The 13529-nt window shown below is 38.9% G+C and overlaps 1 protein-coding gene across 4 annotated transcripts in view; it reads right to left on the minus strand.

The window, feature by feature from the left end:
* Positions 1 to 13529, minus strand: part of ACACB (acetyl-CoA carboxylase beta) — a 350436-nt gene that overhangs the window by 37766 nt on the left and 299141 nt on the right. For all 4 annotated transcript variants that reach the window (XM_053702123.1, XM_053702121.1, XM_053702122.1 and 1 more), the window contains 2 exons: positions 13096 to 13218; positions 11294 to 11563 (listed from right to left, as the gene is read on the minus strand). In XM_053702123.1, the coding sequence (XP_053558098.1) occupies positions 11294 to 11563; positions 13096 to 13218 (393 nt within the window). The remainder of the gene's footprint in view (positions 1 to 11293; positions 11564 to 13095; positions 13219 to 13529) is intronic.

Below are 13529 nucleotides of genomic sequence, written 5' to 3' on the forward strand. Positions count from 1 at the left end.
CAGATCCGCATACCAAAACCTGTGAGGCCATGCCGGAGCTACCAGCAGAACAAACTAGCATTCCTTCAGAATCTTGGAGATTACTCTTGGAAGAAGAACTAGAGGGGGAAAGATATAGGCAGGATGATACTTCCAAGGAAGTGATAATGCATCCACTGCCTCCGCCTGAGGATCCCGGGATCTGGACAGATACCTGGGAAGTTTCTTGTTTAGATGAGACGCCATCAGATCTATTTCTGGAAGTTCCCACATTTGAACAATCTGAAGAAATACCTCTGGGTGAAGAGACCATTCGCCCGGATGCAACGTTTGGCAACTGAGATAATCCGCTTCCCAATTGTCTATACCAGGGATATGAACCGCAGAGATTAGACAGGAGCTGGATTCCGCCCAAACCAGAATTCGAGATACTTCTTTCATAGCCAGAGGACTGTGAGTCCCTCCTTGATGATTGATGTATGCCACAGTTGTGACATTGTCTGTCTGAAAACAAATGAACGATTCTCTCTTCAGAAGAGGCCAAGACTGAAGAGCTCTGAAAATTGCACGGAGTTCCAAAATATTGATCGGTAATCTCACCTCCTGAGATTCCCAAACTCCTTGTGCCGTCAGAGATCCCCACACAGCTCCCCAACCCGTGAGACTTGCATCTGTTGAAATTACAGTCCAGGTCGGAAGCACAAAAGAAGCCCCCTGAATTAAACGATGGTGATCTGTCCACCACGTTAGAGAGTGTCGTACAATCGGTTTTAAAGATATTATTTGAGATATCTTTGTGTAATCCTTGCACCATTGATTCAGCATACAGAGCTGTAGAGGTCGCATGTGAAAACGAGCAAAGGGGATCGCGTCCGATGCAGCAGTCATAAGACCTAGAATTTCCATGCATAAGGCTACCGAAGGGAATGATTGTGACTGAAGGTTTCGACAAGCTGAAATCAATTTTAGACGTCTCTTGTCTGTTAAAGACAGAGTCATGGACACTGAATCTATCTGGAAACCCAGAAAGGTCACCCTTGTCTGAGGAATCAATTAACTTTTTGGTAAATTGATCCTCCAACCATGATCTTGAAGAAACAACACAAGTCGATTCGTATGAGATTCTGCTAAATGTAAAGACTGAGCAAGTACCAAGATATCGTCCAAATAAGGAAATACCACAATACCCTGTTCTCTGATTACAGACAGAAGGGCACCGAGAACCTTTGTAAAAATTCTTGGAGCTGTAGCTAGGCCAAACGGCAGAGCCACAAACTGGTAATGCTTGTCCAGAAAAGAGAATCTCAGGAACTGATAATGATCTGGATGAATCGGAATATGCAGATATGCATCCTGTAAATCTATCGTGGACATATAATGCCCTTGCTGAACAAAAGGCAAGATAGTCCTTACAGTTACCATTTTGAACGTAGGTATCCTTACATAACGATTCAATATTTTTAGATCCAGAACTGGTCTGAAGGAATTCTCCTTCTTTGGTACAATGAAGATATTTGAATAAAACCCCATCCCCTGTTCCGGAACTGGAACTGGCATAATTACTCCAGCCAACTCTAGATCTGAAACACAATTCAGAAATGCTTGAGCTTTCACTGGATTTACTGGGACACGGGAAAGAAAAAATCTCTTTGCAGGAGGTCTCATCTTGAAACCAATTCTGTACCCTTCTGAAACAATATTCTGAATCCAAAGATTGTGAACAGAATTGAACCAAATTTCTTTGAAAAAACGTAACCTGCCCCCTACCAGCTGAGCTGGAATGAGGGCCGCACCTTCATGTGGACTTAGAAGCAGGCTTTGCCTTTCTAGCAGGCTTGGATTTATTCCAGACTGGAGATGGTTTCCAAACTGAAACTGCTCCTGAGGATGAAGGATCAGGCTTTTGTTCTTTGTTGAAACGAAAGGAACGAAAACGATTATTAGCCCTGTTTTTACCCTTAGATTTTTTATCCTGTGGTAAAAAAGTTCCTTTCCCACCAGTAACAGTTGAGATAATAGAATCCAACTGAGAACCAAATAATTTGTTACCCTGGAAAGAAATGGAAAGTAGAGTTGATTTAGAAGCCATATCAGCATTCCAAGTCTTAAGCCATAAAGCTCTTCTAGCTAAAATAGCTAGAGACATAAACCTGACATCAACTCTAATAATATCAAAAATGGCATCACAGATAAAATTATTAGCATGCTGAAGAAGAATAATAATATTATGAGAATCATGATCTGTTACTTGTTGCGCTAAAGTTTCCAACCAAAAAGTTGAAGCTGCAGCAACATCAGCCAATGATATAGCAGGTCTAAGAAGATTACCTGAACACAGATAAGCTTTTCTTAGAAAGGATTCAATTTTCCTATCTAAAGGATCCTTAAAGGAAGTACCATCTGACGTAGGAATAGTAGTACGTTTAGCAAGGGTAGAAATAGCCCCATCAACTCTAGGGATTTTGTCCCAAAATTCTAATCTGTCAGACGGCACAGGATATAATCGCTTAAAATGTTTAGAAGGAGTAAATGAATCACCCAATTTATCCCATTCTTTGGAAATTACTTCAGAAATAGCATTAGGAACAGGAAAAACTTCTGGAATAACCACAGGAGATTTAAATACCTTATCTAAACGTTTAGAATTAGTATCAAGAGGACCAGAATCCTCTATTTCTAAAGCAATTAGTACTTCTTTAAGTAAAGAACGAATAAATTCCATTTTAAATAAATAACATAATTTATGTAAGAACTTACCTGATAAATTCATTTCTTTCATATTAGCAAGAGTCCATGAGCTAGTGACGTATGGGATATACATTCCTACCAGGAGGGGCAAAGTTTCCCAAACCTCAAAATGCCTACAAATACACCCCTCACCACACCCACAATTCAGTTTAACGAATAGCCAAGAAGTGGGGTGATAAAAAAGTGCGAAAGCATATAAAATAAGGAATTGGAATAATTGTGCTTTATACAAAATCATAACCACCACAAAAAAAGGGCGGGCCTCATGGACTCTTGCTAATATGAAAGAAATGAATTTATCAGGTAAGTTCTTACATAAATTATGTTTTCTTTCATGTAATTAGCAAGAGTCCATGAGCTAGTGACGTATGGGATAATGACTACCCAAGATGTGGATCTTTCCACACAAGAGTCACTAGAGAGGGAGGGATAAAATAAAGACAGCCAATTCCTGCTGAAAATAATCCACACCCAAAATAAAGTTTAACGAAAAACATAAGCAGAAGATTCAAACTGAAACCGCTGCCTGAAGTACTTTTCTACCAAAAACTGCTTCAGAAGAAGAAAATACATCAAAATGGTAGAATTTAGTAAAAGTATGCAAAGAGGACCAAGTTGCTGCTTTGCAGATCTGGTCAACCGAAGCTTCATTCTTAAACGCCCAGGAAGTAGAAACTGACCTAGTAGAATGAGCTGTAATCCTATGAGGCGGAGTTTTACCCGACTCAACATAGGCAAGATGAATTAAAGATTTCAACCAAGATGCCAAAGAAATGGCAGAAGCTTTCTGGCCTTTTCTAGAACCGGAAAAGATAACAAATAGACTAGAAGTCTTACGGAAAGATTTCGTAGCTTCAACATAATATTTCAAAGCTCTAACAACATCCAAAGAATGCAACGATTTCTCCTTAGAATTCTTAGGATTAGGACATAATGAAGGAACCACAATTTCCCTACTAATGTTGTTGGAATTCACAACTTTAGGTAAAAATTCAAAAGAAGTTCGCAACACCGCCTTATCCTGATGAAAAATCAGAAAAGGAGACTCACAAGAAAGAGCAGATAATTCAGAAACTCTTCTAGCAGAAGAGATGGCCAAAAGGAATAAAACTTTCCAAGAAAGTAATTTAATGTCCAATGAATGCATAGGTTCAAACGGAGAAGCTTGAAGAGCTCCCAGAACCAAATTCAAACTCCAAGGAGGAGAAATTGACTTAATGACAGGTTTTATACGTACCAAAGCTTGTACAAAACAATGAATATCAGGAAGAATAGCAATCTTTCTATGAAAAAGAACTGAAAGAGCAGAGATTTGTCCTTTCAAAGAACTTGCGGACAAACCCTTATCTAAACCATCCTGAAGAAACTGTAAAATTCTCGGTATTCTAAAAGAATGCCAAGAAAAATGATGAGAAAGACACCAAGAAATATAAGTCTTCCAGACTCTATAATATATCTCTCGAGATACAGATTTACGAGCCTGTAACATAGTAGTAATGACAGAGTCAGAGAAACCTCTTTGACCAAGAATCAAGCGTTCAATCTCCATACCTTTAAATTTAAGGATTTCAGATCCTGATGGAAAAAGGGACCTTGTGACAGAAGGTCTGGTCTTAACGGAAGAGTCCACGGTTGGCAGGAGGCCATCCGGACAAGATCCGCATACCAAAACCTGTGAGGCCATGCCGGAGCTACCAGCAGAACAAACGAGCATTCCTTCAGAATCTTGGAGATTACTCTTGGAAGAAGAACTAGAGGCGGAAAGATATAGGCAGGATGATACTTCCAAGGAAGTGATAATGCATCCACTGCCTCCGCCTGAGGATCCCGGGATCTGGACAGATACCTGGGAAGTTTCTTGTTTAGATGGGACGCCATCAGATCTATTTCTGGAAGTTCCCACATTTGAACAATCTGAAGAAATACCTCTGGGTGAAGAGACCATTCGCCCGGATGCAACGTTTGGCGACTGAGATAATCCGCTTCCCAATTGTCTATACCTGGGATATGAACCGCAGAGATTAGACAGGAGCTGGATTCCGCCCAAACCAAAATTCGAGAAACTTCTTTCATAGCCAGAGGACTGTGAGTCCCTCCTTGATGATTGATGTATGCCACAGTTGTGACATTGTCTGTCTGAAAACAAATGAACGATTCTCTCTTCAGAAGAGGCCAAAACTGAAGAGCTCTGAAAATTGCACGGAGTTCCAAAATATTGATCGGAAATCTCACCTCCTGAGATTCCCAAACTCCTTGTGCTGTCAGAGATCCCCACACAGCTCCCCAACCCGAGAGACTTGCATCTGTTGAAATTACAGTCCAGGTCGGAAGCACAAAAGAAGCCCCCTGAATTAAACGATGGTGATCTGTCCACCATGTCAGAGAGTGTCGAACAATCGGTTTTAAAGATATTGTTTGAGATATCTTCGTGTAATCCTTGCACCATTGCTTCAGCATACAGAGCTGAAGAGGTCGCATGTGAAAACGAGCAAAGGGGATCGCGTCCGATGCAGCAGTCATAAGACCTAGAATTTCCATGCATAAGGCTACCGAAGGGAATGATTGTGACTGAAGGTTTCGACAAGCTGCAATCAATTTTAGACGTCTCTTGTCTGTTAAAGACAGAGTCATGGACACTGAATCCATCTGGAAACCCAGAAAGGTTACCCTTGTCTGAGGAATCAAAGAACTTTTTGGTAAATTGATCCTCCAACCATGATCTTGAAGAAACAACACAAGTCGATTCGTATGAGATTCTGCTAAATGTAAAGACTGAGCAAGTACCAAGATATCGTCCAAATAAGGAAATACCACAATACCCTGTTCTCTGATTACAGACAGAAGGGCACCGAGAACCTTTGAAAAAATTCTTGGAGCTGTCGCTAGGCCAAACGGCAGAGCCACAAACTGGTAATGCTTGTCCAGAAAAGAGAATCTCAGGAACTGATAATGAACTGGATGAATCGGAATATGCAGATATGCATCCTGTAAATCTATTGTGGACATATAATTCCCTTGCTGAACAAAAGGCAAGATAGTCCTTACAGTTACCATTTTGAACGTTGGTATTCGTACATAACGATTCAATATTTTTAGATCCAGAACTGGTCTGAAGGAGTTCTCCTTCTTTGGTACAATGAAGAGATTTGAATAAAACCCCATCCCCTGTTCCAGAACTGGAACTGGCATAATTACTCCAGTCAACTCTAGATCTGAAACACATTTCAGAAATGCTTGAGCTTTTACTGGATTTACTGGGACACGGGAAAGAAAAAATCTCTTTGCAGGAGGTCTCATCTTGAAACCAATCCTGTACCCTTCCGAAACAATGTTCTGAATCCAAAGATTGTGAACAGAATTGATCCAAATTTCTTTGAAAAAACGTAACCTGCCCCCTACCAGCTGAGCTGGAATGAGGGCCGCACCTTCATGTGGACTTAGAAGCAGGCTTTGCCTTTCTAGCTGGCTTGGATTTATTCCAGACTGGAGATGGTTTCCAAACTGAAACTGCTCCTGAGGATGAAGGATCAGGCTTTTGTTCTTTGTTGAAACGAAAGGAACGAAAACGATTATTAGCCCTACTTTTACCTTTAGATTTTTTATCCTGTGGTAAAAAAGTTCCTTTCCCACCAGTAACAGTTGAAATGATGGAATCCAACTGAGAACCAAATAATTTGTTACCCTGGAAAGAAATAGAAAGTAAAGTTGATTTAGAAGCCATATCAGCATTCCAAGTTTTAAGCCATAAAGCTCTTCTAGCTAAAATAGCTAGAGACATAAACCTGACATCAACTCTGATAATATCAAAAATGGCATCACAGATAAAATTATTAGCATGCTGTAGAAGAATAATAATATCATGAGAATCACGATGTGTTACTTGTTGCGCTAAAGTTTCCAACCAAAAAGTTGAAGCTGCAGCAACATCAGCCAAAGATATAGCAGGTCTAAGAAGATTACCTGAACACAGATAAGCTTTTCTTAGAAAGGACTCAATTTTCCTATCTAGAGGATCCTTAAACGAAGTACCATCTGACGTAGGAATAGTAGTACGTTTAGCAAGGGTAGAAATAGCCCCATCAACTTTAGGGATTTTGTCCCAAAATTCCAATCTGTCAGACGGCACAGGATATAAATGCTTAAAACGTTTAGAAGGAGTAAATGAATTACCCAATTTATCCCATTCTTTGGAAATTACTGCAGAAATAGCATTAGGAACAGGAAAAACTTCTGGAATAACCACAGGAGCTTTAAATACCTTATCCAAACGTTTAGAATTAGTATCAGGAGGACCAGAATCCTCTATTTCTAAAGCAATTAGTACTTCTTTAAGTAAAGAACGAATAAATTCCATTTTAAATAAATATGAAGATTTATCAGCATCAACCTCAGAGACAGAATCCTCTGAACCAGAGGAGTCATCAGAATCAGAATGATGATGTTCATTTAAAAATTCATCTGTAGGGAGAGAAGTTTTAAAAGATTTTTTTACGTTTACTAGAAGGAGAAATAACAGACATAGCCTTCTTTATGGATTCAGAAACAAAATCTCTTATATTATCAGGAACATTCTGCACCTTAGATGTTGAAGGAACTGCAACAGGCAATGGTACTTTACTAAAGGAAATATTATCTGCTTTAACAAGTTTGTCATGACAATCAATACAAACAACAGCTGGAGAAATGGCTACCAAAAGTTTACAGCAGATGCACTTAGCTTTGGTAGATTCAGTACTTGACAGCGATTTTCCTGTAGTATCTTTTGACTCAGATGCAACGTGAGACATCTTGCAATATGTAAGAGAAAAAACAACATATATATAAAGCAAAATTGATCAAATTCCTTAAATGACAGTTTCAGGAATGGGAAAAAATGCCAAGAACAAGCCTCTAGCAACCAGAAGCAATAAAAAATAAGACTTAAATAATTGAGGAGACTAAAGCGACGCCCATATTATTTGGCGCCTAAATGCTTTTGGCGCCAAAATGACGCCATATCCGGAACGCCGACATCTTTGGCGCAAAATGACGTAACTTCCGGCGACACGTATGACGCCGGAAACGGAAATAGAATTTTGCGCCAAAAAAGTCAGCGCCAAAAATGACGTAAAAAAGAGGCATTTTCAGCCCCCGCGAGCCTAATAGCCCACCGGGAAGAGTCAAATTTTTGAAGGTAAGAAAAAATGAATAAATCAAAAAATGCATTATCCCAAATATGAAACTGACTGTCTGAAAATAAGGAAAGTTGAACATTCTGAGTCAAGGCAAATAAATGTTTGAATACATATATTTAGAACTTTATAAACAAAGTGCCCAACCATAGCTTGGAGTGTCACAGAAAATAAGACTTACTTACCCCAGGACACTCATCTACATATAGCAGATAGCCAAACCAGTACTGAAACGAGAATCAGCAGAGGTAATGGTATATATAAGAGTATATCGTCGATCTGAAAAGGGAGGTAAGAGATGAATCTCTACGACCGATAACAGAGAACCTATGAAATAGACCCCGTAGAAGGAGATCACTGCATTCTAATAGGCAATACTCTTCTCACATCCCTCTGACATTCACTGCACGCTGAGAGGAAAACCGGGCTCCAACTTGCTGCGGAGCGCATATCAACGTAGAATCTAGCACAAACTTACTTCACCACCTCCATCGGAGGCAAAGTTTGTAAAAACTGAATTGTGGGTGTGGTGAGGGGTGTATTTGTAGGCATTTTGAGGTTTGGGAAACTTTGCCCCTCCTGGTAGGAATGTATATCCCATACGTCACTAGCTCATGGACTCTTGCTAATTACATGAAAGAAATGAAGATTTATCAGCATCAATCTCTGAGACAGAATCCTCTGAACCAGAAGAATCATCAGAATCAGAATGATGATGTTCATTTAAAAATTCATCTGTAGGGAGAGAAGTTTTAAAAGATTTTTTATGTTTACTAGAAGGAGAAATAACAGACATAGCCTTCTTGATGGATTCAGAAACAAAATCTCTTATGTTATCAGGAACATTCTGCACCTTAGATGTTGAAGGAACTGCAACAGGCAATGGTACTTTACTAAAGGAAATATTATCTGCATTAACAAGTTTGTCATGACAAGTAATACAAACAACAGCCGGAGGAATAGCTACCAAAAGTTTACAGCAGATACACTTAGCTTTGGTAGGTCCAGCACTAGACAGCGATTTTCCTGAAGTATCTTCTGACTCAGATGCAACGTGAGACATCTTGCAATATGTAAGAGAAAAAACAACATATAAAGCAAAATTGATCAAATTCCTTAAATGACAGTTTCAGGAATGGGAAAAAATGCCAAAGAACAAGCTTCTAGCAACCAGAAGCAATGAAAAATGAGACTTAAATAATGTGGAGACAAAAGCGACGCCCAAATTTTTTTTTAGCGCCAAATAAGACGCCCACATTATTTGGCGCCTAAATGCTTTTGGCGCCAAAAATGACGCCACTTCCGGAACGCCGACATTTTTGGCGCAAAATAACGTCAAAAAATGACGCAACTTCCGGCGACACGTATGACGCCGGAAACGGAAAAGATTTTTTGCGCCAAAAAAGTCTGCGCCAAGAATGACGCAATAAAATGAAGCATTTTCAGCCCCCGCGAGCCTAACAGCCCACAGGGAAAAAAGAGTCAAATTTTTGAAGGTAAGAAAAAATGATAAATTCAAATGCATTATCCCAAATATGAAACTGACTGTCTGAAAATAAGGAATGTTGAACATTCTGAGTCAAGGCAAATAAATGTTTGAATACATATATTTAGAACTTTATAAACAAAATGCCCAACCATAGCTTAGAGTGTCACAGAAAATAAGATTTACTTACCCCAGGACACTCATCTACATGTTTGTAGAAAGCCAAACCAGTACTGAAACGAGAATCAGTAGAGGTAATGGTATATAAATAAGAGTATATCGTCGATCTGAAAAGGGAGGTAAGAGATGAATCTCTACGACCGATAACAGAGAACCTATGAAATAGACCCCGTAGAAGGAGATCACTGCATTCAAATAGGCAATACTCTCCTCACATCCCTCTGACATTCACTGCACGCTGAGAGGAAAACCGGGCTCCAACTTGCTGCGGAGCGCATATCAACGTAGAATCTAGCACAAACTTACTTCACCACCTCCATAGGAGGCAAAGTTTGTAAAACTGAATTGTGGGTGTGGTGAGGGGTGTATTTATAGGCATTTTGAGGTTTGGGAAACTTTGCCCCTCCTGGTAGGAATGTATATCCCATACGTCACTAGCTCATGGACTCTTGCTAATTACATGAAAGAAAAGGTACATTTCCTTTTATTCAACTCTTTACTAGACGGCACTCGCAGAAGTAAAAAGAAATCTAGTCACAATCAAAGCAATCTTTGTAAAGCAAAATGCAGCAGCACATCTGATGAAACGTGAGGAAGCAGAGAAACGCGTTGCATGGGAACATTTATTCTATGGTGCCCCTTTGATATCACTTTTGTACTTTAAACTGTTTTTACTAATGTTTTATTAAAATTAATTTTGAAACTGAAACAAGTACATCAGTTGTTTGCTACCAATGATTGTATGGGAAACTGTACCAATATTGGAAAACCAGCAGCCTGGGTCCAGGGAGCTGGAGCACGGAGAATCTTTAGCATGCCTCTATCAGCACATCAGGGTGATGCTATTAAATGTGAGTACCCTGTATACTTATATTGATGCACAAGTGGAAGAAACTATTGATACACACGAGGCGCCCTTTTTGTCTATTTGCATTTTTTAGAGTTTTAAAATCCGGAGTTGGAGTTTGAAGAGGAGCTGCCTGTGTATATATGTGCAGCACTGATTTATGTGACCATTGACTTTGTACCTGAAATATGCCCATGAGGAAAGACTCAGTGGGACATTTTTGTTTTATCATTTTTACATGATTTGTATATCATTATATATTTTCTATTTATAGGTGTTTACTCTGAATCTGACAGTCTGAGGATTTTAGGTACTATGGCCACCTAGTGATCTTAGGATCATTTAGTTTTTGGCAGGTTTTAATAAAAAAATTGCACTTTTTGTTTTAGAAAATATCTACCATCTTCCCTACTAATTGCTTATTACTATCATTCACCTATACACCATTCTACAAGCTCAGTCATGCAACTCCTACACTTTTTGTCTTACTCATCCCTAATTTCTAGACTGTGAGTTCTATGAGGCAGAGCCTGTCTACCCCTGTATCAATGTAATTGTCATGTATTGTATACCCCAATGATCATGTATTCAGCACTGCTTTTGATTTTTGAGGAACTTTATAAATAAATTAAAATACAAACTTGAACCACATTTATTGTTTACTGCATTTACTAACAAATATACCACTATCTAGGTAAGAAATACCTCATGCTTGCTACAAGACCTATTTAATAATTTGTTTTTCATCTGGATTATGCATCTGTCTATAGACAGAACACCCTTATTCTTATAAATATTCAGTTCAGACGCTTTCAGTCTCTCCTGCTCTGCTTAAGTTTCTTGGATCTAGTTTTATTCCAAATCTTTGCTCCTTTTACTCACCTTGTATGGGTCTGATGGGTCATTCCATGCCACCTGGAACATGTGTCTAAGCTCCTCTGCCAGTCCTATCCGTGCTCCACTGTTGGCTGCAATATATATGCGAGGAATCCCCTCCTTCCTTGCCAACTCAGAAGCTCGCAGAAAGAGTAGATCTTCCTGGGGCCCAAAGGAACCAATTTTGTATGTTATGTCATTGCAGATCAAGATAATACTGCGGCCATTTGGATATTCAGGAGTTTTCAGCTTCATCTTAAAACCCACCATTCCAACCTTAAAAGAAAAAACAAACAAACAGCTCATTACGGAAATCTAATAGAGCAACCACTGAGTGATGCACAGTTTATTCTGCATTTTTTTATTTATAGATTTATTAGTTAAGTTTCAGATGAGAACACATTTATAAACTGGCTGAAAGTTATAAAGGTCTCAGTTTAAAATATCCTTCAACCAATTGCGCTGTTTGTGCAAAGACCTGTTTGAAATGGGACTGGAAAGTTTTGAAGACCAGCCCTATTTTCATAGTGTGATCTGGAGAAGACCCTCAAGACAGTGTGTCACTAAAAACCATTCAAAGGAAGGAAACTAAAATGGTACATGATCTAGGAAATAAAAGGCACAAGGAAATACTATGTGACCTTACTAAAAAAGAGAGGTGATACAGGTGCGTCACACGCTTCACCAGCAGTATCACCCCCTTAACCCAAACTCACAAATTAGGTACTGGAAGACAGTACAAAAGATGGCTCCTCTAGTGGGAGGGTTAGACAGCTGTTTGGCAGAGTTCATAGCTGTGGAAAGGCTGAGGGGGGGTCACTACTATGCAGAAAAATAATAATGATAATAATAAAAAAACAAACAACAACCAAAAAACTAATCTGCATACTGGTAGACTGTCTGCCAGTACCTAAGATGATAGGGATGAGTGCTTGTGGGGGGTAAAAACAGCTGTTTGTGATGGGATTATGGAGGTGGGAAGTCAGGTAGGAGGGTAATACCTACATTAATATAGTATTTCCTTTACCAGCTAATTAACCCCTTCACTGCTGGGAATGTCAGAACTGTGGTGTGCAGCTGCAGTTAGTGACCAACTAATTACCAAAATTAAAGGCAAAGCCATATATGTCTGCTATTTCCAAACAAAGGGGATCCCAGAGAAGCTTTCACAAGGATTTGTGTCATGATTGCACAAGCAGTATGTAAATAATTTCAGTGAGAAACCCAAAGTTTGTGAAAAAGTTAACTACTTTTTTTAGATGATCGCATTTGGTGGGGAAATGTGGCATTAAATATACCAAATTGATCAATACCTTGGGTTGTCTACTTGAAAAAAATACATATAGTTTTGACAGGTAAATAAAAAAAACAAGGCTTTTCTATTTCTGTTTTAATGGAGTAATAGCAAAAATGCTAAAAATTCTCTGGTATTTTTTGCATATTTTTATCTGAAATACCCGATAGTAAAGGGGTTAAATTGTAGCTGCTCAGCCCTAGTTGCTGTGGCAATTTTCTGATGTCCAATTGCAGCCTCTTGATCCTGCTTAGAATCCCTTATTTCAGTTGTTGCAAAAATACGTCAAAAAGAAGATTTTGAATTAATATGTTGTTACACTTTATTGCTATTATTGTAACTGTCTGGGGATCTGGCAGTGGTGTTTATAGCAAGTACACTATTGCTGGACTGATTATTGGGTTACATTGTCATCTATAACTTCACTCATATGTTATAAAACATGTCTGACTCAACAATTATCCCAACAGAAAACATTCCTTGTAAATCATTTCTGGATTTGTGAATTTCATACCTCATTACCACCAGGAAGTCTGTTCAGCTGGACAAGCTGGTCCTGTGCGTCTAGTACCAACTCTATGTAAGTCAGGATATCTTTGGGGCACACTTCACCAGAACCCCACAATTTATACAAGGCCTGGAGGGTGATAAAAATACAATTTGTGTGCAATCATGCTGAATGAAGTAATCAGAACTATATTATTATTTTTTTAAAAAGTGCTTTTGTCTATTTTCTAAACCGTTCAATTTGAAATCTAATAAAAAAATGTTGCTAACATATAGACTCACAATAAATAATACCAATACCGTGGCTACGATAGCTAAAGCTGCAAGATTGTCCGATCAGGTTTTATGCCACTATATATAATTATACCTGCAAAATGACTTATTTGATCAAATGAATAGTGAATCTTGTAATCTATAAAATGGCGACTCATCTAGGTAGAA

Source organism: Bombina bombina, chromosome 2 (genome assembly GCF_027579735.1).
Source record: "Bombina bombina isolate aBomBom1 chromosome 2, aBomBom1.pri, whole genome shotgun sequence".
Lineage (NCBI taxonomy): Eukaryota > Metazoa > Chordata > Amphibia > Anura > Bombinatoridae > Bombina > Bombina bombina.